The sequence below is a fragment of the Nycticebus coucang genome, chromosome 11, assembly GCF_027406575.1.
Source record: "Nycticebus coucang isolate mNycCou1 chromosome 11, mNycCou1.pri, whole genome shotgun sequence".
Taxonomy (NCBI): Eukaryota; Metazoa; Chordata; class Mammalia; order Primates; family Lorisidae; genus Nycticebus; species Nycticebus coucang.
Window position 1 is genome coordinate 20,298,606 of NC_069790.1, and position 23,935 is coordinate 20,322,540.

Consider the following 23,935-nt stretch of genomic DNA (forward strand, 5'->3'; position numbering starts at 1 on the left):
GTTATTCCTATTTTGAGTCAGTGTAGTAAAACTCAAACATAAGATCAAACTATTCATTCTCTTTCAAATGTACACAACTAAAGGAGAGATATAGACTATTATTCCTACACACAGATACAGGAGTCAGTGCAGACTGAGGAATTAAATTCCATTTGACATTTTTTTAATTCCTTAATTTAAATGGGGTAACAAAGCCAGGCATGGGCATACCTGTTGTCCCAGCTACTCAGAAGGTTGAGGTGGGAGTTACTTGAGCCCAGGGGTTTGAGTCCAGCCTGGGCAACACAATGAGACCTCCAACTCTGAAAAATAATAAAAACTCTCCTACAAAGGTGTGTCTGTGGTTTCCTGTCTTTGAACATGTAAACACTGGAGGCAAAGAAATATGGACTTCAAGAAGTCTGGAGCCAGCTTGCTCCCTGACCACCTCACATAGAAAGGCAAAACGGAACAAAGAAAAGAAAAGAAAAGAAAAAGTAATTTTAAAATTAATTAAATTAGAGTAACAATTTCTAAAAATTCCTGCTATGCAAAAGAAGCATGAACTTAATTTGGGGGGTGGGGGTTGTTTGTTTTGTTTTGTTTTTTGAGACACGGTCTCACTATGCCATGGTGTCACAGCTCACAGCAATCTCAAAATTCTGGGCTTAAACGATTCTCTTGCCACAGCCTCCCACTAGCTGGGACTATAGGCACCCGCCACAATGCCTATAGCATTGTTTTAGCAGGCCCTGACCCTGTTCAAATACACCAGCCCTGGTGCATGTGGCCGGCACCCTAACCACTGAACTACAGGTGCAAGGCCTTTAGCAATGATTTCTTTTTTTTTTGGTTGCAGTTTTTGGCCGGGGCTGGGCCCAAACCCGCCACCCTCGGCATATGGGGCCGGCACCCTACTCCCTGAGCTACACACCGCCTGCAATGATTTCTTTTTCTTTTTTTTTTTTTTTGAGACAGTCTCACTTTATCACCCTCAGTAGAGTGCCTTGATGTCACAGCTCACAGCAACCTCAAACTCTTGGGCTTAGATGATTCTCTTGCCTCAGCCTCCTGAGTAGCTGGGACAACAGGCGCCTGCCACAAAGCCCAGCTATTTTTTGTTGCAGTGTGTCCGGGGCCAGGTTTGAACCTGCCACCCTTGATTTATGGGGCCAGAGCCTACCCACTGAGCCACAGGCGCTGCCCAATGATTTCTAATTTAAATTTCACTGAAAAGAAGTGACACTAGGCTGGGCGTAGTGGCTCACACCTGTAATCCTAGCACTCTGGGTGGCCGAAGCAGGTGGATTGCCTGAGCTCACAAGTTCGAGACCAGCCTGAGCCACCGTGAGACATCGTCTCTAAAATAACCAGGCTTGGAGTGCCAGCTACTTGGGAGGCTGAGGCAAGAGAATTGCTTGAACCCAAGAGTTTGAGGTTGCTGTGAGCTATGACAATCATGGTATTCCACCGAGGGTGACAGAGTGAGACTCTGTCTCAAAAAATCAAAAGTGACACTAATTTGAAATGCTGTTATCACTGAAAGAATAATTAAGGAGCCAAATGCCTTCCAAAACCCAAGACTTTCAGCCTTCTAAGTAAAAGTCTCTTTTAACAAACTCAAGAATGATCATATGTATACAAATCCACATATATCTGATAAATTCCTGTGATTAAAAAAAAAAAAAAAATCACTCTCCAGATACAACACAGCCTAATTTATGTTCATTCACAGACATGCCCACATTCCATTCTGGTCAGTTAGAATATTTGTGAGTCAGTATAGCTTCGGTTACCATGAGCAATGGGTCACAATAGAAGAATGAAGCTTTGTCATTCAAACATAAGACAAGTGTTCTACTGTTTAGATTCAAAAATTCTCAAATTAAAAAAAATTAGATAAAAAATGTTTCCTAATCTGTGAAATAAGCACTTAAGGCTATTCAAAAGGTACAATGTATCTAAACATAAACTCAACGGTTCAATAAATATGTATAAGAAGCCCTCAATAGGGCGGCGCCTGTGGCTCAGTCGGTAAGGCGCCGGCCCCATATACCAAGTTCAAACCAGGCCCCGGCCAAACTGCAACCAAAAAATAGCCGGGCGTTGTGGAGGGCGCCTGTAGTCCCAGCTACTCAGGAGGCTAAGGCAAGAGAATCGCGTAAGCCCAGGAGTTGGAGGTTGCTGTGAGCTGTGTGAGGCCACAGCACTCTACCGAGGGCCATAAAGTGAGACTCTGTCTCTACAAAAAAAAAAAGAAGCCCTCAATAAAGATAAGTAGTCCTTTCCTATAATCATATATCAGGACTAGGGGATTCCATGGGATCATGAAAGTTCTTTGGGGACTTGCCCAGGGTCCCAGGGCTACTCAGCCCTTCCAGCTGCTCCCTCATAGGCCCTATAAAAAAAAAAAAATCATATATCAGGAATGTAAAGATTCTTTTAAATATAAAGTACATTCCTTCAAATATCGCACCTTATTCTTCAAACAACAGAGGAATAATCAGGAAGTAAAATATTCCACATGAATGAATGTCAGATAACTGAAGCTTAAAGTCGCTGAACAATTTTTGGCACGCACACATCCCAAATCATTTCTGATGAAAATTTTTCTAGCAGGTATTATTAATTTCAGTGCCTTCTTAAACAAAGTAAACAATATAAATTAGCTGCTTGTTATTTTCTAGATGTTCTAGCAACTCTTTCCCAGGTCAACACAGAGACTTTCATTTACTTCTGGAAAATATCACCATGCATCTATAATCCCAGGTACTCAGGAGACCAAGACAGGAAGATCACAAAAGGCCAGGAGTTCAAGACTAACATGTGGAACAGATATGATCCTGCCACTAAAAACAGAAATAATAATTCTGGAAAATAGGGCAGTGCCTGTGGCTCAAGGGGTAGGATGCCGGTCCCATATGCCAGAGGTGGTAGGTTCAAACCCAGCCCTGGCCAAAAACCAAAAAAAAAAAAAAAAAAAATTTTCTGGAAAATAAGAAAATCTCCATTCAAATAAGTAAGAATATGTTTATTTGTTTACTTATTTATATTCAGGCTGTATACATACGATTTAAAAGTATCTCACAAAAAAGATTCTTTTACAAAGTATTTTAATTGTAGCTTTTTCTCCTGTACAGGTTTCTATGTGGAAAGTTCTAGCTTGGCACAGGGAGCGCTGGGTTTCCCTGTAGTACATGTACCCTTTCGACTAGGATGACTCTCACGTGAGCAGAGCTTCAAACTAAGAGGCTGACAATGATGTTATATGTAGTACATTTACAATTTTAAATTCACCTAACAAGTACAATAATAATCACTAATGATTATACAGAACTTAGTATAAAGTACTTCCAATGACTGACACATAACTTTTTCATTCTCAAAACCTTATCTGGTAGATTCTGTTTCTACTACTGTTTTACAGTCACATAACTAATCAGCAGCAGGCACTATTTGAACCCAGGTCTGGACTCTGAACCATTTTGCTATAAACTGTCTCTTGGCTCGGTGTCTGTAGCACAGTGGTTACTATGCCAGCTACATACACTGAAGTTGGTGGATTCGAACCCGGCCTGGGCCAGCTAACCAACAATGACAATTGCAACAAAAAAAATAGCTGGGAGTTGTGGCAGGCGCCTATAGTCCCACCTAATTGGGAGGCGGAGGCAGAATTCCTTGAGCCCAGGAGTTGGAGGTTGCTGTGAGCTGTGATGCCACAGCACTCTACCCAGGGGGACAGCTTGAGGCTCTGTCTCAAAAAAAAAAAAAAAAAAAGGGCGGCGCCTGTGGCTCAGTGAGTAGGGCGCCGGCCCCATATGCCGAGAGTGGCGGGTTCAAACCCAGCCCCGGCCAAACTGCAACAAAAAAATAGCCGGGCGTTGTGGCGGGCGCCTGTAGTCCCAGCTGCTCGGGAGGCTGAGGCAAGAGAATCGCGTAAGCCCAAGAGTTAGAGGTTGCTGTGAGCCGTGTGACACCACGGCACTCTATCCGAGGGCGGTACAGTGAGACTCTGTCTCTACAAAAAAAAAAAAAAGACACTGTCCAGTGGACTCTGTCTAAAACCTGACAAGCTGAACATGAAACACTTGGAGAAATGAACATTGATAGATATTTGATGATATTGAGGAATTGTTTTAATTTTTTAGATGCAATAATAGCACCATATTTATTTAAAGTCTTTAGCTTTTAGTGAAAAATACAAAATATTTATATATGAAATTATATGATGTCTAGAAGTTGCTCCACAATAAGTCAGGATGGGTAAGAGTGGTACATAGTAAAACAAAATGGCCACACGTTGAAAACTACAAAAGCTGGGTGGCGCCAGTGGCTCAGTAGGTAGGGCGCCAGCCCCATATACTGAAGGTGGCGGGTTTTAACCTGCCCCCGCCAAACTGCAACAAAAAAATAGCTGGGCGTTAGAGCAGCACCTGTGGCTCAATGGGTAAGGGGCCAGCCCCATATACTGAGGGTGGTGGATTCAAAACCAGCACCGGCCAAACTGCAACCAAAAAATAGCCGGGCGCTGTGGCAGGAGCCTGTAGTCCCAGCTACTCGGGAGGCTGAGGCAACAGAATCGCCTAAGCGCAGGAGTTGGAAGTTGCTGTGAACTGTGTGATGCCACAGCACTCTACCGAGGGCGATAAAGTGAGACTATCTCTACAAAAAAAAAAGAAAGAAAGAAAAGAAAACTACAAAAGCTGAATGATGAGTGTATGAAGGTTATACCACTCATCTTTTGTATTTTGAAATTTCTTCAATAAGAGAAAAATTGCTAAAATGTTCTAACAGTTATTGTTGTATGTAATTGTGAAATAATATGTAGCTAATAGCTCTATTCTTTGTTAATTCAGCAAAATGTTATCGGATGTGTTTGATGTTAGGGAAACTGTCTTTGAATAGAAAAGAACAATCTCTGCCTTCATAAAGCTCACATTCTGGCAGGAAATATGTTGAACAGGTAAATGCATTCTACAGGTAGATTCCAGTGGGGTAAGTACTGTGAGAGGTGATCTCCCCTCTGAAAAAGGGAGGTCAATCTGAGCTAGAAGTCAAATAACAGTTTGCCAGGCTGATGAGACAGGGAAATTAAGAGTGTCCCACTGACACTGATGTGTCAGTGTGTGACACATCTTGTACCCTCAATGAATCCCCAACAACAGAAAAAAAAAAAAAAAAAGGAAATAAAAAAGAGAAAGGGAAAGTAAAAGTGTCCCCGAATAGTACCAGCAACAACAGGGAAGAGGACCAGTGAAGAAGTCTTGTTTGAGGAAAAAAGAGTTTAGGATGATTGTAGCCCTTCTGAACTGGAGTTACCAAAAGAATTAAGCCCTGGCATTAATGTAATGAATTAATGTCTTTCCTATGTTTTTAGGATGGCATTGATTACGAATCGCTCTTGGGGGAACTAAGAATACAGGTTTCTTAAATAATTTTCTGTGTTCCATGGTTCTATGAAGGAACTCTGATGGAGAAAGTCATTTTATACTGACTTTCAGTCCTTTTCAAAAACTGTACCAGAAGTTCATTTCACTGCACAAAAATGTCATGAATCCTCTAATTAAGCACCTAATAGTTGGAACCATTTCAAATAGTTCACACATGACCAATTAAGGAAAAGATGTTAAAGCCATTTATTCCAACTGCAGCTGACCTAACTTCTCACAATACAAAACATGCATATTAAACCACACATATTTCTAAGCACATTCTAAATTTGTACTAGCTTCAGAAGGGCATTTTTTTTGCAGTTTTTTTGGCTGAGGCTGGGTTTGAACCCACCACCTCCAGCATGTGGGGCTGGCGTCCTATTCCTTTGAGCCACAGGCACTGCCCTTACAGAATGGCATTTTTACAAATACAAGTTTCAGCCAACTTTCAAAATCACTATCTTAAACTTAACCTATGGAATTATAACTATATCCCCATAAAAGAAGGTATTACTACTCTCCATGAGATTCGAGTGTTTGACTCTAGTATAGAGACACTTAAGGCCCACTTTACAACAATTCAAAAAATAACAGTTTAAAACTTGCACAACAGCCTAAAAAAAAGGAACTGTCCTGGAATATAAGGGGATGGACAACTGGCAACAAGACACTTAGGAAGGTAACAATGGCTACAGCTAGATTAATAATTGAGGGCGGCGCCTGTGGAGTAGGGCGCCGGCCCCACATGCCAGAGATGGCGGGTTCAAACCCAGCCCCGGCCAAAAACTACAAAAAAAAAAAAAAAAAAAAATTTTTTTGTTTGACACAATAACAACATAATGCATATCCTATTTCCAAGGAATAAAAGATGAAGTAAATGTTGTAATGATGTGCTCCACCAACACCGAAAGATTTAGCTTTTTACTGTTTTTTTTTTTAAATCGTAGGCTGATAATTTTGTTTTATACACGTTTAGGCAGCACGGTTTCCTTCTAAAGTGTCAATACCTCGCTAGCCAGCTGAGTAACGCGGTCTGAAGGAACTACCGACTTTTTCTGAACGAAGGCAATGGTTTCAAGCACCTGCCTATTTTAACGTTTTGCTGTCAAATGATTAACAGCATTCCTAACAGCTCCTCTGCTGGCCACGCGAAGTCCGCAAACCACCTCCCATTCCTTTTCCAGGCTGATCACTGAGTCACTCGGACGCCACACTTCGCCCTGCAAGGTATTCCAGCTTTTACCAGCAGGCCGTGTTCGCTCAAGCCCAAGCCGAGGGTGGGGAGGCGGACTGCAGAGGGGCATTACATTAACGGGGCTGACAGGAGTGTTCTCACTACAGCCAGCAATAGCTTTCCTCCCAGAGTTTCCTCTGCCGGACAGGGACAACAAATTCGCCGTCATCCCTGAGCCGTGGAGCAGGCTGCAGCCGCCGCCCTCTCCCGGCTCCTGCAGGCAGGCCCGCGCCCGACCCCCGCACGCACGCACTGCGCACGCGCACGCACGCGCCCCCGGCCCCATGGGCTCCGACGCTGACAGTAGGAAGGGAAGGTGGGGGCCAAGAGAGGTCACGGCTGACTGCACCCGCAGGTTTTCTCACCTCCGTAAACGGGTCCATGGCCCCAGGCACAGCGTGTCGACTACGAGACGGTGGAAACGGTGGTTCAAATTCAGGAAAAGTGAGTTTCGGCCCAGTGTGTCTCCTGGAGAAAACAAGGAATGCTGGACGGGGAGCTCTCCCACAACCTACTCTCCTCTTCCCTCAGCCTCCAGTGTCAGACTCGGCCTCCTGTGGCCGTTCAAATTTGAATTTCAGCGCCGGAGCCGCGAGCATGCGCGCTGGGCGGGGCGGGGCCCTGAGGTTCCCAGGGGTGGCCCCGCCTCCTTCCCCCCGCCACTGCCGGGCCCTGGCTGCGGCGGACGCCGGAGGCTGGGGGCGGGTCTTCCTGCCCTTCCGCGTCTGAGCGGGGTCTCCACCCACAACGTTCACACACCCAACCCGGCTAAGGCCGGTCTCTTTGCAACCGCATTTGGGCGTTCCTGCCTGCCTTCATTCCTAAATAAAGGATTAAGAGCCCTTGTATTTGAATTGCCACTGTCCCTTTGGCCTTCACTAGCTTTTTCTCTGCGCCACTCCCTACCCCTACTTCACCACTAGGGGGACGGCAGTCTTGGACCTCAGGCAGGTGGTGATGGGTCCTCGGACAAGTGGGCCCAATGACCAGTGACCCACCTTGGGCCCTGGAGGCTTTACTCCTTGGGAAAATAATCTTGGCCTACGTGAAGTGTTCATACGCTAGAGTTCTTATTTTAAATCCCATCCAACTGTACACAAAGCTGGATCTGGAAGAATTCTGAGAAACCCTCTAATTCAGTCCCTCCCTCTTAGTGCTGAGAGAAGGAATATTCCAGTCGTTAAGCAGTCCAGGAGAAATGAAAATCCCGTTCTCAGCTCATCCTTCACTTTTCCACCCTAGATCAAGCTGTCTCCTGCTTACTTTTGATAGAGTACTCTAAATGGTAAGGTATGTAACATAGTTGCTGTATCAGATTTCTTCCGTGGCAAGTCTGTGCTAGGGCTTGTAGAGACAGGTCTTGATTTATTCATCGGAAAAAGTAACACCCTTGTAGATTACAGAGTAACTGCCCAGCAACTGAACAAAACAGAACTATTTCTACCAAGATGTTTCAATATATCTAATAACCTTTCCGTTTTAAGCAGTCAGTAAGCATTACAAAAAGTATTTTATCAGTATCTTTACTATAAACCTTATGATTTCAGGCTTTACGCAAATCATTTAACCCTTTTTTTTTTACATTTTGGGCAAGTAATAGATTCTTTTGAAAATGTAATTAACTGACCTATTTGCAAAAAAGCCCATTCAGTCGTAAATTATTTAACGTGGGATTTTATGAAGTTCACCGAGTTAAAAACAATCTGATTTAGCCTCCTCATACTTTAGTTTACTCAATGATATGACAGGAATAATCTATTGTCCTGCCTTCCTAACAATTGTTAGTAAGGACAGATGAATAAAGATTATCCAAAAATATTCTGAAATAAATAAGGCATTGTCCAAATGTATGGTGCACAGAATTATTAATATTTAACCCCAAATGTGCTACTTATGAACAAAAAGAAAAGAGTTTTGAGTTTGTTTCTAGTGCTAGACAGGAAAGGGGTGTGTGTATTTGGGGTGTGTGTGTGTTTTAAACAACATTGGAAAATGAGTCATTTGAAATTTATGCATCCGTTATGCCTTCTGTTTATTGCTTTTGTGAACCTTAAGTTTCTTTATAACTTCCTCAACTAGATTCTGGATCAAAAGAAACAAAATACCTAGCACAAGATAATCCACTCAGGACATCTAGTTTAGTTTATCTTTCCTCATAATCCCCTTAGATTTTGATGATGATGGTGTTGAGGGTAATAACAACCATCACCACAATAGCTCCTGTGTGTGAAGCACCTACTACCTTCCCAAAACTATGCTAGATACTTCTAGAATACTATAATTATCTCCTACCATGCCCTTTTCCATTCTTAACCTCTGGTAGTTCATTCCTTAGTTTATAAGCTATTTAGAATGATTTTTCCCTTTTTAAAAATCGTGTTAAATATTTCTAGTTTACAACAAAAATGTGAATTAAAAAAGCCATGTATCAGCCACCTAGCTTTAAAAGAATTCCACACATAATTGAAGTCTCCAATGTGTCCCTTTCCTAATCTTACTCCGCTTCTCACTCCTCAGGGAGCAAAAGTATCCTGATTTTGATGTTTATCATTCTCATGGCAATATGTCTACTTCTACTATACTATTATCTTTCTCTCTGTAAAAAAAAATATATATATATACACACACACATATACACATATACATAGCAATATTTAGTGTTTTATATAAATTTCATTTTCATTGTATGTATGTCTCTGTAACTTTGGCTCAATATTAAATTCTTTGTGATATTTATGCTCACTCACACCTAAGCTGCGTTGTTCATTTTCACTACTAAATTATATGACATAACTATACTTATAATTTATGCATTAATGGATACATAAATGTCCTTGTTAAGGAACAGTTAGCTTGTTACCAGTATTTTATTCCTAAAATGATGCCATGATTACTTCTGTATCTCCTTAGGGAAAACATTATCTAAGTTTATATGTGGAACATTATCTAGGAATTAGTAGATTATTTCTTTTTTTTTTATTAAATCATAGCTGTGTACATTGATATGATCATGGGGCATCATACACTAGTTTCATAGACCGTTTGACACATTTTCATCCCACTGGTCAACACAGCCTTCCTGGCATTCTCCCAGTTATTGTGCCAAGACATCTACATTCCACATCTACCAAATTTCACATATACCCTTGTAAGATGCTCTGCAGGTGTAATCCCACCAATCTCCCTCCCTCCCCTCCCTTTCCCCCAGTAGATTATTTCAATAAATAATTTTTTTTTTTTTTTTTAAGACAGAGTCTCACTATGTCATCCTTGGTAAAGTCCTGTCGTATCAGCTCACAGCTCACAGCTCACAACAACCTCAAATTCTTAGGCTCAAGTGATCCTCCTGCCTCAGCCTCTGGAGTAGCTGGTACTACAGGCGCCTGCTCCAATGTCCAGCTATTTTTTTTTTAGAGATGGGGTCCTGCTGTAGCTCAGGCTGGTCTGGAACTCGTGACTCAAGCAATCTACCTGCCTTGGCAACCCAGAGTGCTAGGATTCCAGGTGTGAGCCATCACACCGGTTCAATAAATATAGTTCAATATTGTTACCAGATATTGAAACTAAGTTGTTCTTTAACATGATTGTCCCAATTTATATTCCAATCACTAGCATATGAATATGCCTGCTGCTCCAGTTTCTCAATACTTGGATACTTTTAAAATTTTATCACCTTTGTTTGTGTGCATTTCTCTTATCACAAGTGAAGATGAACATGTGTTTATTGCCCTTTCAGTTTTTCTCTTTGTGATTTTCAATATTCTTCTTCTTTTTTTTTTTTTCCTTAAGAGACAGAGTCTCACTTTATTGCCCTTGGTAGAGTGCCATGGCGTCACACTGCTCATAGCAACCTCCAACTCCTGGGCTTAGGCAATTCTCTTGCCTCAGCCTCCTGAGTAGCTAGGACTACAGGCACCGGCCACAACACCCGGCTATTTTTTATTTATTTATTTATTTATTTATTGGTTGTTGCAGTTTGGCTGGGCCTGGTTCGAACCTGCCACCCTTGGTATATGGGGCCGGCACCCTACTCACTGAGCCACAGGCACCACCCAATTTTCAATCTTCTATGCCCATTTTTTTGTGCAGTTACATGTCTTTTTCTTATTGTTTCATAGGTTTCTTCCCTACCCTAAGGTCATAAAGATGGTCTCCTATATTTTCTTCTAAAAATTTTAAAGTATGAATGTTCATGGCTTTGTCTTTAGACTTTCTAGATTCTGTTTTTAATCTTAGCATGATTCCTAAATTGTCCATCCTTTTCCCATTGACCTGTAATGCCACTTTTATACCTGGAGTACCAAAAAAAAATGTATATGCATTTTAAAAAAGGTTATCTGTGTTACTCTTTGAAGTTGAATTGAATTACAGTAGCAATGTGTAGTATGAGAGGTTAAGAGAGGTTATTTGTGTTACTCTTTGAAGTTGAATTGAATTACAGTAGCAATGTGTCGTATGACATTTGCTCTAACGATATGCTAATCAAATGAACAGGAGCATCACCTGTGGCAGGTGGGATAGTCAAAGAAAATGGCAGAAGCACAGCTGTATTTGGAAGAGGGCAAAACCATTTTGAAGAAATATTTGAAATTGGAGAGCATTGTAAAAGTATAACAATGGGGTGGCGCCCTTAGGTCAGTGAGTAGGACGCCAGCCACATACACCAAGACTGGCAGGTTTGAACCCAGACCAGGCCAGCTAAAGCAACAATGACAAGTGCAACAACAACAAAAATAGCTGTGCTGGGCACCTGTAGTCCCAGCTACTTGGGAGGCTGAGGCAAGAGAATTGCTTAATTCCAAGAGTTTGAGGTTGCTGTGAACTGTGACACCACAGCACTCTACCAAGGGTGACATAGTGAAACTGTCTCAAAAAAAAAAAAAAAGTACAACAATGGAGGTGTGAGTATGAGAGGCCTCAAAGGCCTTCCACTGGCTGCACTGTGGGAATTGAAACTGCATGTGCAGCAATACAAGTGGACACTTTGGTCATCATTGTTCCCATAGTTCACAGCAATCTAAAGTGTCTGGACACTGATGGTAACCACTTGGAGCACTTCTTGTAACTGCAGAAATTAAACATGACTTGTATTCATCTTTTGTTATTGGTTATATTGAGTATTGAAATCTTAAAACATTTTTTTCTTTTCTTAAAATGTGTATACATTTGGGTCAGTGCCTGTGCTCAGTAAGCAGGGTGCCTGCCCCATATACCGAGAGTGGCAGATTCAAATCCACCCAGGCCAAACTGCAAACAAACAAACAAACAAAAAAATAGCCAGGCATTGTGGTGGGTGCCTGTAGTCCAGCTACTCGGGAGGCTGAGGCAAGATAATTGCCTAAGCCCAAGAGCTGGAGGTTGCTGTGAGCTGTGATGCCACTGCACTCTACTGAGGGTGACAAAGTGAGACTCTGTCTCAAAAAAAAAAAATGTGTATACATTTGAGGGGCACCCTCTGTATATCAACTTTTTACATGATAGAGCTCTCTATTCTGTTCTACTGGTCTATTTGTCTATTCCTTTCTCAATATCACTCTGTCTTGTGAATGCTGATATTTGGTAGGGCAAATTCAAAATTGATGTGGTTCATTTCCCCCACATGAATTTTAGAGTCAGATGCTCATGCTCCACAAAAACAAACAAACAAAAAACTCTTTTAAGTTTTTTTTTTTTTTTTTTTTTTGAGACAGAGTCTCAAGCCGTCACCCTGGGTAGAGTGCTATGGCATTATGGCTCACAGCAACTCCAACTGTTGGGCTCAAGCGATCCTCTTGCCTCAGTTTTTCTATTTTTAGTAGAGATGGGGTCTGGCTTTGGCTTAGGCTGTTCTCAAACTCATGATTGCTCAAGCAATCTACCCACCTCGACCTCCCAGAGTGCTAGGATTACAGGCAGGAGCCCATGCCCAGCCTCCCTTTTGAGATTTTTAATTCAAATTGCACTGAATTTATCTTATAATTTGGAGAGAATTGACATCTTTGTTATATCAAGCCTTCCCATTAATAAGCATGCTATATTTTCTTTGTTTTTATTTTTTTTTTATTTTTTTTTAATTAATTTTATTTTTTTTTTGGCCGGGGCTGGGTTTGAACTCGCCACCTCCAGCATATGGGACCGGCACCCTGCTCCTTGAGCCACCGGCACCACCCAGCATGCTATATTTTCATTATGTCTTCCAGAAATGTTTATAACACACTTCCATAAAGATCTCTTAACTTTGTTAAATTTATTCCTGTGAATCTTTGTTGTTGTTTTTATAAATGATACTTTTTGATTATAGTGTTTTAGGAATATAAGTGATTATAGCCAACCTACTAAACTATCTTATTAGTTTTGGTAATTTATAGAGAGCTTTTTAAAAAATAAATTATGAAAAAAAACCAAATTATGCAGCATCAATTCCTTGTTTTTTTTTTTTGTTTGTTTGTTTTTTGCAATTTTTTTGGCCAGGGCTGGGTTTGAACCCACCACCTCCGGCATATGGGGCTGGCGCCCTACTCCTTTGAGCCACAGGTGCCACCCTCAATTCCTTGTTTTGATCAAGTTTATGTTCTTCATTGCAATTAACATGGTATCCAATAATATCCTTATCAAAACTGCAAGGCCTGGCCCGGTGTGGTAACTCATGCCTATAATCCTAGCACTCTGGGAGGCTGAGGAGAGTGACTATTTAAGCTTAGGAGTTCAAGACTAGCCTGAGCAAGAGCTAGATGCCCATCTCTATTAAAAATAGAAAAACTTGCCAGGCATGGTGGCACACATCTGTAGTCCCAGCTACTCAGGAGGCTGAGGCAGGAGGATCACTTGAACCTAAGAATTTGAGGTTGCTGTGAGTTAGGTTGACACCATCACACTTTAACCAGGGGCCACAAAGTGAGACTATCTCAAAAAAAAAAAAAAAAAATCTGAAAGTATTAACTTCAGCAGGGATGATCCAAATGCTTTATATTTACAGTTAACTTTTCAAAATACCATTCAAATTCTCATTTAATTCACAAAATAATATAATAACATAAATATTTTTATTTTTACAGGGAAAGAAAAGGTCAAGACCTAACCATAAGGCAGAGGCAAGAAGGATTAAACTCAAGTTCTCTACCTCAGGTTATCTGGCTTTTACACATTTATTATAGGGCAGGAATAAGAACCATCAAAGGATGTTATTTAAATGTTACTGAAAAGGGCTAATTTATTCATTACAGTCTCTACTACTAATGGTTGTTAGTGTCACAAAGATTTATTTTCTTTTCTAATCAATGAAAATGTTTTAGATTCCAGAGTGAGAGAAAACATACTGTGCTTCCTGAACACAATTGTATTGTTTCCAAAAACCACTGCAACTACTGGCATATCTCCTTTATTCAGTAGACTATTCTCAAATGTATACTGCCTTTATTTCCTTTTTACTTTCTCAAATGCTTGGTAAAAATTTTAAGGGAGGGCGGTGCCTGTGGCCAGGCGTTGTGGCGGGCACCTGTAGTCCCAGCTACTCGGGAGGCTGAGGCAAGAGAATCGCTTAAGCCCAGAGTTAGAGGTTGCTGTGAGCTGTGTGAGGCCACGGCACTCTACCGAGGGCCATAAAGTGAGACTCTGTCTCTACAAAAAAAAAAAGAATTTTAAGGGAAAAGGTCTTTCATGTTTAAAGACCACAGTCATAAAGAGGAAGAATTATTTTATGTACTTAATCACACTATAATTTCTATATTGATGACTTTTCTATACCTGGATTTCTTAAAGCTATTTTCATAAAACTTAATATTTTAGTGAGCCCATTTTAAAGAAAAGTATCTCTTAATATTACAAAATAGCAGCAGCCCATGTTTCTTTAACGTTAACATCTCTCTCTCTCTTTTTTTTTTTTTTTTTGAGACAGAGTCTCAAGCTATCACCCTGGGTAGAGTGCCGTGGTGTTACAGCTCATAGCAACCTCAAACTCTTGGGCTTAAGCGATTCTCTTGCCTCAGCCTCCCATAATACTGGGACTACAGCGTCCACCACAACACTCAGCTATTTTTTGGGTGTAGATGTCATTGTTGTTTATCAGGCCCGGGCTGGATTCCAACTTGCCAGCTCCAGTATGTGGCTAGTGCCCTAGCTGCTGAGCTACAGGCACTGAGCCAACATAAACATCTCTTTACTGAACACCAAAGATAAAGTCTTCTTAAATTTTATACAGGAGAATATACCAGGTTCATTGTACACTACTGATGTCTGCCATGAACTTCGTAATCTAAACATTTCAAAAATTGTTCCTCACATAATACTTCCAGACCTCATGGTTCATTTACTCTTTCATTAATCCTTTCAAATGTTGGAGTTCATGACATCTACTTTCAGTCTCATCTTTCCTGCTTCTCACAGGCTAATACTATCTCAGTCCTCCTCAGACTCATCCATGCCTGGCACTTAATAGGCCTTCAAAAAGGGCCTATTTTGCTTGCTGGGCATGGTGGCTCATGCCCTTAATAATCCCAGCACTTGGGAGGCTGGGGGGTGGAAGGGTCTAAGCTCACAGGTTCAAGATAGCCTGAGCCAGAGCAAGACCCTGTTTCTAAAAAATAGCCAGGTCTTGTGGCCAGTGCCTGAAGTTCCAGCTGCTTGGGAAGCTAAGGCAAGAGGATTGCTTGAACCCAAGAGTTTGAGATTGCAGTGAGCTAAGATGCCATGGCACTCTACCAAGTAAGATGCTATCTTTAAAAAAGAAAATGTTTGAGCTTGGTGCCTGTAGCTCAAGTGGCTAGGGTGCCAACCACATACACTGGAGCTGGCGGGTTTGAATCCAGACTGGGCCTGCCAAACAACGACAACTACAACCAAAAAAAATAGCTGGGCGTTGTGGCGGGCGCCTGTATTCCTAGCTACTCAGGAGGCTGAGGGAAGAGAATTGCTTAAGCCCAAGAGTTTGAGGTTGCAGTGACACCATGGCACTCTACCCAGGGTAACAGCTTGAGATACTGTCTCAAAAAAAAGTTTGCTGATGAATTCTTAGGGACCACAGTCTCTTACTTCAGGCCTTCACCATACCTCATATCTTCCAACTATACTGACCTCCTTTCTTTTTTCTTTTTTTTCTTAAATCATAGCTGTGTACATTAATGCAATCATGGGATACAATGTGCTGGTTTTATATACCATTTGAAATATTTTCATCAAACTGGTTAACATAACCATCACCGCATTTTCTTAGTTATTGTGTTAAGACATTTATACCCTACACTTAGTAAATTTAACATGTACCCTTGTAAAATGCACTGTAGGTGTGTTCCCACCAATTACCCTCCCTCCACCCATCTTCCCCTGCCCCTCCCCTCCCTCTCCTCCCTCTGACCTCCTTTCTTCTTCCCATTTGCCCATACATTTGACTGCACAAGGGTTCTAATCAACACTTGGAAAGGCTCCATCTCTTTTAAGATTTCCACCACAAAGCTGGCCTTCTGATTTTAATCTTGAATCCTCTATTCTCCACATCTGCTCACTGGTATTAAATCTGCAAGTCCCCTCATCCAATCCTAACTTTTGAATCCATTCTCCTTTCTGAACTTTTTGCCAAATTTAAAATGTTATGTAATATCTAGTAGCTTGGGCTTTGTAATCATGCCCATATTTTAACCCTCACCGCCCTTTTCTATGAGGCCACGTGCAAAGTAGCTCAATCTATTCTGAAAAGGAGGCCAAGAAAAAGGAGAGCTAAAACAAAGAAAACCATAAGAGCTGTCAGGTAACTCACCGATCACCTAATCCAGTTCCTTATAAAACTAGATGAGGAAATAAAGTCGTGACTAGTCTCAGATTTCCAGAACCTGTCACTGACCAGCCTCCTTTATGCCTCTTTTATGCCTCCTTGCTCCTTACCCAGCCATTTTAATACCATCCTCCATAGCCCCTTGTCTTCCTTGCTGCATTTAACTTGCTAATCTACAGCCTTCTCTTTTTTCTATTTTGTTTTCAAGGTTGCTAAAGATTATTAGAAAAAGACAAGCCGTTGACCCAATTCCATTTCAAATTTATCCCAACCAACGGGACCTTTAATGTGGCTCAGAATCCTTTTGTTCTTATCCATTTGAATCCCTACTGCATTCTCCACCATATTTCCCACTGCACCCCTTTTCTTTCTCCAAATGACCTTACCACCCACTTTGCTTAGTGTTCAGTGCCAAGAAAAGTGAACAGAACTCAATCATTTGCTGTTTATTCCCTAAACAAACCCTGCTCTTGGCCACTCCATGACATTGTCACTCTGATCTCACTACCAGAATGCCCTGCTCATCACCTTTGAATATCTAAATATGAGTCCAGCTGAATGTCATATCTCACAAGATTTCCTACCTAGTCCATAGTGAAGTCATCTTCCACCTTTAGTACTCGCTTTATTTTGGCATGATTTCAGAATAATGGAACAGTTGCAAAAGGTTTATCCCCGGGGGGAGGAGGAGAAAGACAGGGAAAGTGGGTACAGATTACTGGATTCTAGAAATCACTCAGATCCTTAATATATTAATATTAATATCTTAGTACATTGGCTTTATGTCTCTCTCTCTGTATATATATATACACATACACATAATAATCATGCACTGTATTAAGAATGGTTTGGTCAATGACAGACTGCCTATACAACAGTGGTCCCATCCGATTATAATACCATTACTGTACCTTTTCTATATTTAGATACACAAATGCTTGTCATTGTGTTATAGTTACCTGCAGTGTTAAGTACATGCTGTACAGGTTAGCCTACAAGCATATATACCACTAGGCTCTATCTAGGTTTGTGTAAGTGGACTTTATGATGTTTGTGCAACAAAATCGCCTCATGACTCATTTCTCAGAATACATCCTCATGGTTAAACAACACATCACTCTACATACATACTTTGAAGTATTTGGGGGTAAGATGACATCACATCTGCAAGCTATTCTATAAACAGTTCAGAAACACACATACATGGCGGTGCCCGTAGCTCAGGGGGTAGGACACGGGCCACATACACCGAGGCTGGAGTGTTTAAGCCTGGCCTGGGCCTGCTAAACAATAACTACAACAAAAAAATAGCTGGGCTTTGTGGTAGGTGCCTGTAGTTCCAGCTACTTAGGAGGCTGAGGCAAGAGAATCCCTTAAGCCCAAGAGTTTGAGGTTGCTGTGAGCTGTGACGCCACAGCACTCTACCGACTGTGTCTCAAGAAAAAAAAAATAGGAACACCATGTACACATGCACATATATAGTTATAAGAGCATACATCACTCTCTAAACGTGTATAGATAGATAGGTAAATAGATAAAACCTTTTGGGCTCTTCTTCCTCTGCACACAACTAAATGAGTAAGAACTCTAAATTCTACCTAGAGTGTTCTTGTCTGCCTATGTACACTCCCCAAGTCATCTCATCAATCTCATTGACTTAAAAGTACCATTCCTGGGCGGCGCCTGTGGCTCAGTCCGTAGGGCGCCAGCCCCATATGCTGAGGGTGGCAGGTTCAAACCCGGCCCGGGCCAAACTGCAACCAAAAAATAGCCGGGCGTTGTGGCGGGCTCCTGTAGTCCCAGCTACTCAGGAGGCTGAGGCAAGAGAATCGCTTAAGCCCAGGAGTTGGAGGTTGCTGTGAGCTGTGTGAGGCCACGGCACTCTACCAAGGGCCATAAAGTGAGACTCTGTCTCTACAAAAAAAAAAAAAAAAATGCCATTCCTATAGTAGCAGCTCCTAAATTTTTTCTCTAGCTTGATCTCTTCTTTGAGCTCTGAACTCTTATATCCACATGCCTGTTTGAAATCTTGACTTGATATCAACAGGCATGTTAAACATAACATATCCAAAATAGGGCGGCGCCTGTGGCTCGGTCGGTAAGGCGCCGGCCCCATATACCGAGGGTGGCGGGTTCAAACCTGGCTCCGGCCAAACTGCAACCAAAAAATAGCCGGGCATTGTGGCAGGCGCCTGTAGTCCCAGCTACTCAGGAGGCTAAGGCAAGAGAATCGCTTAAGCCCAGGAGTTGGAGGTTGCTGTGAGCTGTGTGAGGCCACGGCACTCTACCGAGGGCCATAAAGTGAGACTCTGTCTCTACAAAAAAAAAAAAAAAATATCCAAAATAGAATTTCCCCACTAATCCTGTTCTCCTCCAGTCTTCTCCAATCCACCTAGTTGCTCAAGCCATAATCCTAGGAGTCAGGTTTAATTCCTTCTTCCTCTCTTCCTAGTTCACCCACATACCTAACCTGTTATCAACCTTGCCTCCAAAATATATCCTGGGTCTTCTACTTCTCTCCTTCTCTACAGCTTCCATTCCAGTCAAAGCAATCATTGTCCTTTTACTTGACCCACAGCAAAAGCAATCTTATTGTGGCCTCCCTGCTTCTACCCTCAACTTCTCATTCATTATCCTCACAGAACATAAATCACATTAGGTTACTCCCATATTTAACCCCTATTTAAAATCCTCCGGTGGATCCTGACTGCACTTAGAATAAAGTCCAAACTTCTTCTTTTTTTTTTTAAGAGAAAGAGTCTCTGGGCGGCGCCTGTGGCTCAAAGCAGTAGGGCTGCAGCCCCATACAGGTGGTGAGTTCAAACCCAGCCCCAGCCAAAAACTGCAAAAAAAAAAAGAGTGCCCTCCAAAGAGTGCTGTATCGTCACAGCTCACAGCAACCTCCTGGGCTTAGGTGATTCTCTTGCCTCAGCCTCTCCAGTAGGGTGCCCGCCATAATGCCCAGCTATTTTTTTTTTTGTTGCTGCAGTTTGACTGGGTCGGGTTCGAACCCGCCACCCTCCATATATGGGGCCAGCACCCTACCCACTGAGCCATAGGCACCACCCGAAAGTCCAAACTTCTTTCCCTGGCCCCTGCCTACCTCTCAGATATTTTCTCCTGCACTTTTCTTTTCCGTACTAGCTGCAACCATACCGACCTTCATGTACCTCTAGGATCAAGCCAACATCATTCTTATCTCAGAGCTTTTGTTTTTGCAATTCACTCTACCTGGAATGCTTGTCCCCAGAAATTCCCATGACTTTCTTTTTTCCGAGACAGAGTCTATTCCCTCCTCAGTAGAGTGCCCTGGTGTCACAGCTCACAGCAACCTTAAACTCTTGGGCTTAAGCAATTCTATTGCCTCAGCCTCCCAAGTAGCTGGGACTACAGGTGCCTGCCACAATGCCCGGCTATTTTTCGGATGCAGTTGTCATTGTTGTTTAGCAGGTCCAGGAACCTGCCAGCTTCTGTGTATGTGGCCAGTGCCTTACTCACTGAGCTATGGATGCCGAGCCTTTTTCTTTTTTTTTAAAGACAGAGTCTCTTCTGTTGTCCCAGGCTAGAGTACCATGGTATTATAGCTCACAGTAATCTCAAACTCTCTGGCTCAAGAGAAGGAAGCTCTACTCAGCTACCTCCTGAGTAGCTTGGACTATAGGCCCAGCTTCCCGTGACTTTCTTATCTTTTAAGTCTCAGCTAAAAAGGCACTTTCTCAAAAAGACCTTTTGGAACCACTTACACTGAGCTACCATCTCACTGTTTTCCTGACTTACTGTACTTCATAGAACCTTTGTGTATCTGAAATTGCATCGTTTGTTAACTATAATATTGTTTGTTTCTCCCACTACCACGTAAGTTTCAAGAGAAATTGGACTCTAATTAACTCCCCACAGCATCCCAGTTAAGTGAGCTAAAGGAGTAACTGACATATGTACATTATTTCTAAACCCATATATGCATAGGTGTGTACACATTCTTGATAAGTTCCCTGTAAGTCTTATGCCTTTTTCATCATGTATAATAGGAACTTAATAAATGTCTGTGAAAGGAATAAATTAATGCATATCTTGGGTTTCTTCAAAATATAATTAAAGGCAATTTTTTTGGCTAATTAAAAAACACACATCCCCAATCATTTATAACAAAACATCAAGAAAAATCCCACACACACAAATGTTTCTCGGGATTTTTGTGCTGTTTTGACTATATTCATTGAGGTAAAAAGGGAGAGGCACAAAGCATTCTTTTATTGGCTTCTACATAACACTTTCCATTCTCTTGAATATAGACATACTGCAAACATTTCATTCTTTTGATACAGACATCCTGAAAGCAATCCAACTTCACTGAAAAAAAATTTTTTTTAAAGCCAAGGAAAAATCAATTCTACCAATTGCCTAGATCTATCTTTCTTTCTCTCTCTCTCTCTCTCTCTCTTTTGGCTTTTGAATCTCTGAAGCATTGTTTATAACTTTCCCTGAGACATCTGTTCATGGTTGTCAGAATCTGAGGTATTACAACTAAGAGATTTTTCTGTTCTTTTATAATGGCAGGCTACAGATCAATTTTCCTTAATCCATGTATTTTCAACAACATAGAATGCTATAAATTGTTCTCAGTAGAACAGGAAGGAAAGTCAGAAGTGTTTTCTAGAAGCTTCTCTCTCCCCATTCTTCTAAACTCTCATCTAAAACTTAAAATAAATATAATGTTCTAATTCATTGAGTTACTAATAACTTCTTAAAGTAAAACTTTTTCTCAGTTTCAAGTATAATATATATTTGTTCTGCTCTCAACAAAATGAATTTCTGCTATAGAAAGTCAAATGTTTTACTTAATTTTCTATGTAGTAGCAATAGTTTTTAGCAGCCTATTCCAAATTTCACTCTCTCTCTCTTCCTCCTTCTTGGCCTTTACTAGCTAGCCTCTACCCCAGGACCAAGGTAAATGATCTAATCTCTTCTGAGCTTTAAAAGGGAGGATGGTGACCTTTCTTTCTTAAAAGAAAATAATCTTGTGTTACAGAGATGGTATAATCTACTTTTTTATACAAAAACTCTATCAACTAATTTATGAATAAGAAATTGTTTTTCTTTCTTTCTTTCTTTTTAGAGACAGAGTCTCACTTTGTCACCCTCAGTAGAGTGCTGTGGAGTCACAGCTCATAGCTCTTGGGCTTAGGTGATTCTCTTGCCTCAGCCTCTCAAGTAGCTGGGACTATAGGCACCCACCACAATGCCCGGCTATTTTTTTTGTTGCAGTTTGGCCAGGACTGGGTTCGAACCCGCCAGCCCCGGTATATGTGGCTGGCACCCTACTCACTGAGCCACAGGCGCCACCCAATAAATTGTTTTTCAAAATATATATAGGCTGGGCACCTGTAGCTCAGGGGCTAGGGTGCCAGCCACATATACCGGGGCTGGCGGGTTCGAACCCAGCCTGGGCCTGCCAAACAACAATTGACAACTACAACAAAAAAGTAGCTGGGTGCTGTGGCAGGTACCTGTAGTCCCAGCTACTTGGGAGGCTGAGGCAAAAGAATTGCTTTAGCCCAAAAGTTTGAGGTTGCTGTGAACTGTGACACAATGGCACTCTACCAAGGGCAACATAGTGAGACTCTGTCTCAAAAATAAATAAATAAATAAATAAATAAAACAAAACAATATATGCCATCTGTCCTACTATGTAGCATGTAAAAGGAATATACAAATTAACATGAATAATTAATTAAACAAAAGTTACTGACAGAAAATGAAAAAAAACCTCTTTATCCATAACATAAAAATCACAACACATAAAAGAACAATATTTCAATCAAAACACCTGTTTTCTGTGATTTTTTATTCTAAAATAAAATGCAAATCATCATTACAAATATTCTAAAACCGAGAGGATCCACAATACAATGCTACTAGTGTAAATTAAAATGACCACAAAAGAGAAGTGGGTATATTTCAACGGGATAAGCACAATAGCATTTTTAGTTATGCTGAAAATTTTAAGTTTAATAAAACTTTTAAAAGGGTAAAGGGCATCCTTAAAGGTAAACATGAATACTTTAAAACAGTTTCAATAAGTGTTTAACTTGATTTTATAATCAATGCTTTGAAATTGGAGTTGTAACTGTTTTTTGTCTTAGTAGTAATGGTTTGTGTAGAATCAGGTATAAAGGAAAATTTCTCAGAAAGATGGAATTGTTCATTGTTCTAGTGGATATGTAAAAACAATGCCTACTCAAAAGCAGCCAACTGGACAGCTGCAGATGGAAATACTCAGCAGGCATAGCACGAATCAGTAATTAACAAAGCAGATATGCACAAAGCTTGACGAGGATGTAAAGAAGAGCAGGAGCTGATCACAGTACTAGTTTTGTAAGAAATGAGATAATCTCTTTGTGTTCATCTATTTGTTGGCAAGAGTGCTTCAATAGCACACAAATCTATATATTATATATATTAAAATGTTTTGATTATATTGATATGTACCTCTATTTTTTTTTTTGTGAGACAGAATCTCACTATGTCGCCCTCAGTAGAATGCCATTACCTCACAGCTCACAGCAACCTCAAACTCTTGGGCTTAAGTGATTCTCTTGCCTCAGCCTCCCAAATACTTGGGACTACACGCGCCCACCACAACACCCGGCTATTTTTTTGTTGCAGTTGTCATTGTTGTTTTAGCTGGCCTGGGCTGGGTTTAACCCGCCCACTTCGGTGTATGTGGCTGGCGCCGTTACCACTGTGCTACGGTCACTGAGCCAAGGAGGAATACTTTTAATGCACATAATTTTCTAACTTTTATATGCATGTGTATATGTATACACATATATCAGTGTATTGAATACATATACGTGTATGTATATATACACTACACTTACCAGTATATATATATAAAACTTTCCCGACTAGTCAATAAGTTCCTTGAGCACAGGTATCATGTTTTGTAATGTACTCTAAAAACACCAAGCTTAACATCTTGTATATTAATAAACACCCATGGAATGAGAAAAATAATACACATCTTGGTTACATCAAAATATAATGAAAATGAACAATATGATTAAGCATGCTTTAGTAAAACCATTCAGAGTAAACTCATGTTCAGACATTGACTATATGACATGGTAATATCTTTTAGGAGACTTTTTTTTTTTAGAAATACCTCTTAAACTGCAATGACTTTTAAAAACTAGAAATTGGCATGGGTAATAGATGCATTTATAGCAAACTTTAGGAAAACAGGTTTCAGAATTTTAGGTATATAAAGAATTTAACAGCACAGTTTATTTACAGACTTTTTCCGTTAAGCATATGTTGCTAGAATAACTACTCTTAAAAATGTAAAAGATTTATTGCTATTATCATAGCAAGTGGTTTTTGTTTTTTTTTTTTAGAGACAGAGTCTCACTTTGTCACCCTCCATAGAGTGGTCGTGGAGTCACAGCTCACAGCAACCTCCAGCTCTTGGGGTTAGGTGATTCTCTTGCCTCAGCCTCCTGAGTAGCTGGGACTACAGGCACTCTCCACAACGCCTGGCTATTTTTG

At 41.0% G+C, this 23,935-nt stretch overlaps 1 protein-coding gene and 1 non-coding gene across 4 annotated transcripts in view; one reads left to right on the forward strand and one right to left on the reverse strand.

The window, feature by feature from the left end:
* ANLN (anillin, actin binding protein) overlaps positions 1–7,225 on the reverse strand; it is a 90,542-nt gene extending 83,317 nt beyond the window's left edge. For all 3 annotated transcript variants that reach the window (XM_053608826.1, XM_053608824.1, XM_053608823.1), the window contains exon 1: positions 7,011–7,225. In XM_053608826.1, the coding sequence (XP_053464801.1) occupies positions 7,011–7,028 (18 nt within the window). In that variant the 5' untranslated portion in view covers positions 7,029–7,225. The remainder of the gene's footprint in view (positions 1–7,010) is intronic.
* LOC128560628 (small nucleolar RNA SNORA38) lies at positions 320–436 on the forward strand. The gene has a single exon (XR_008373103.1). It is a non-coding gene; the product is annotated as a small nucleolar RNA SNORA38 (small nucleolar RNA).
* Positions 7,226–23,935: the final 16,710 nt, after the last annotated feature.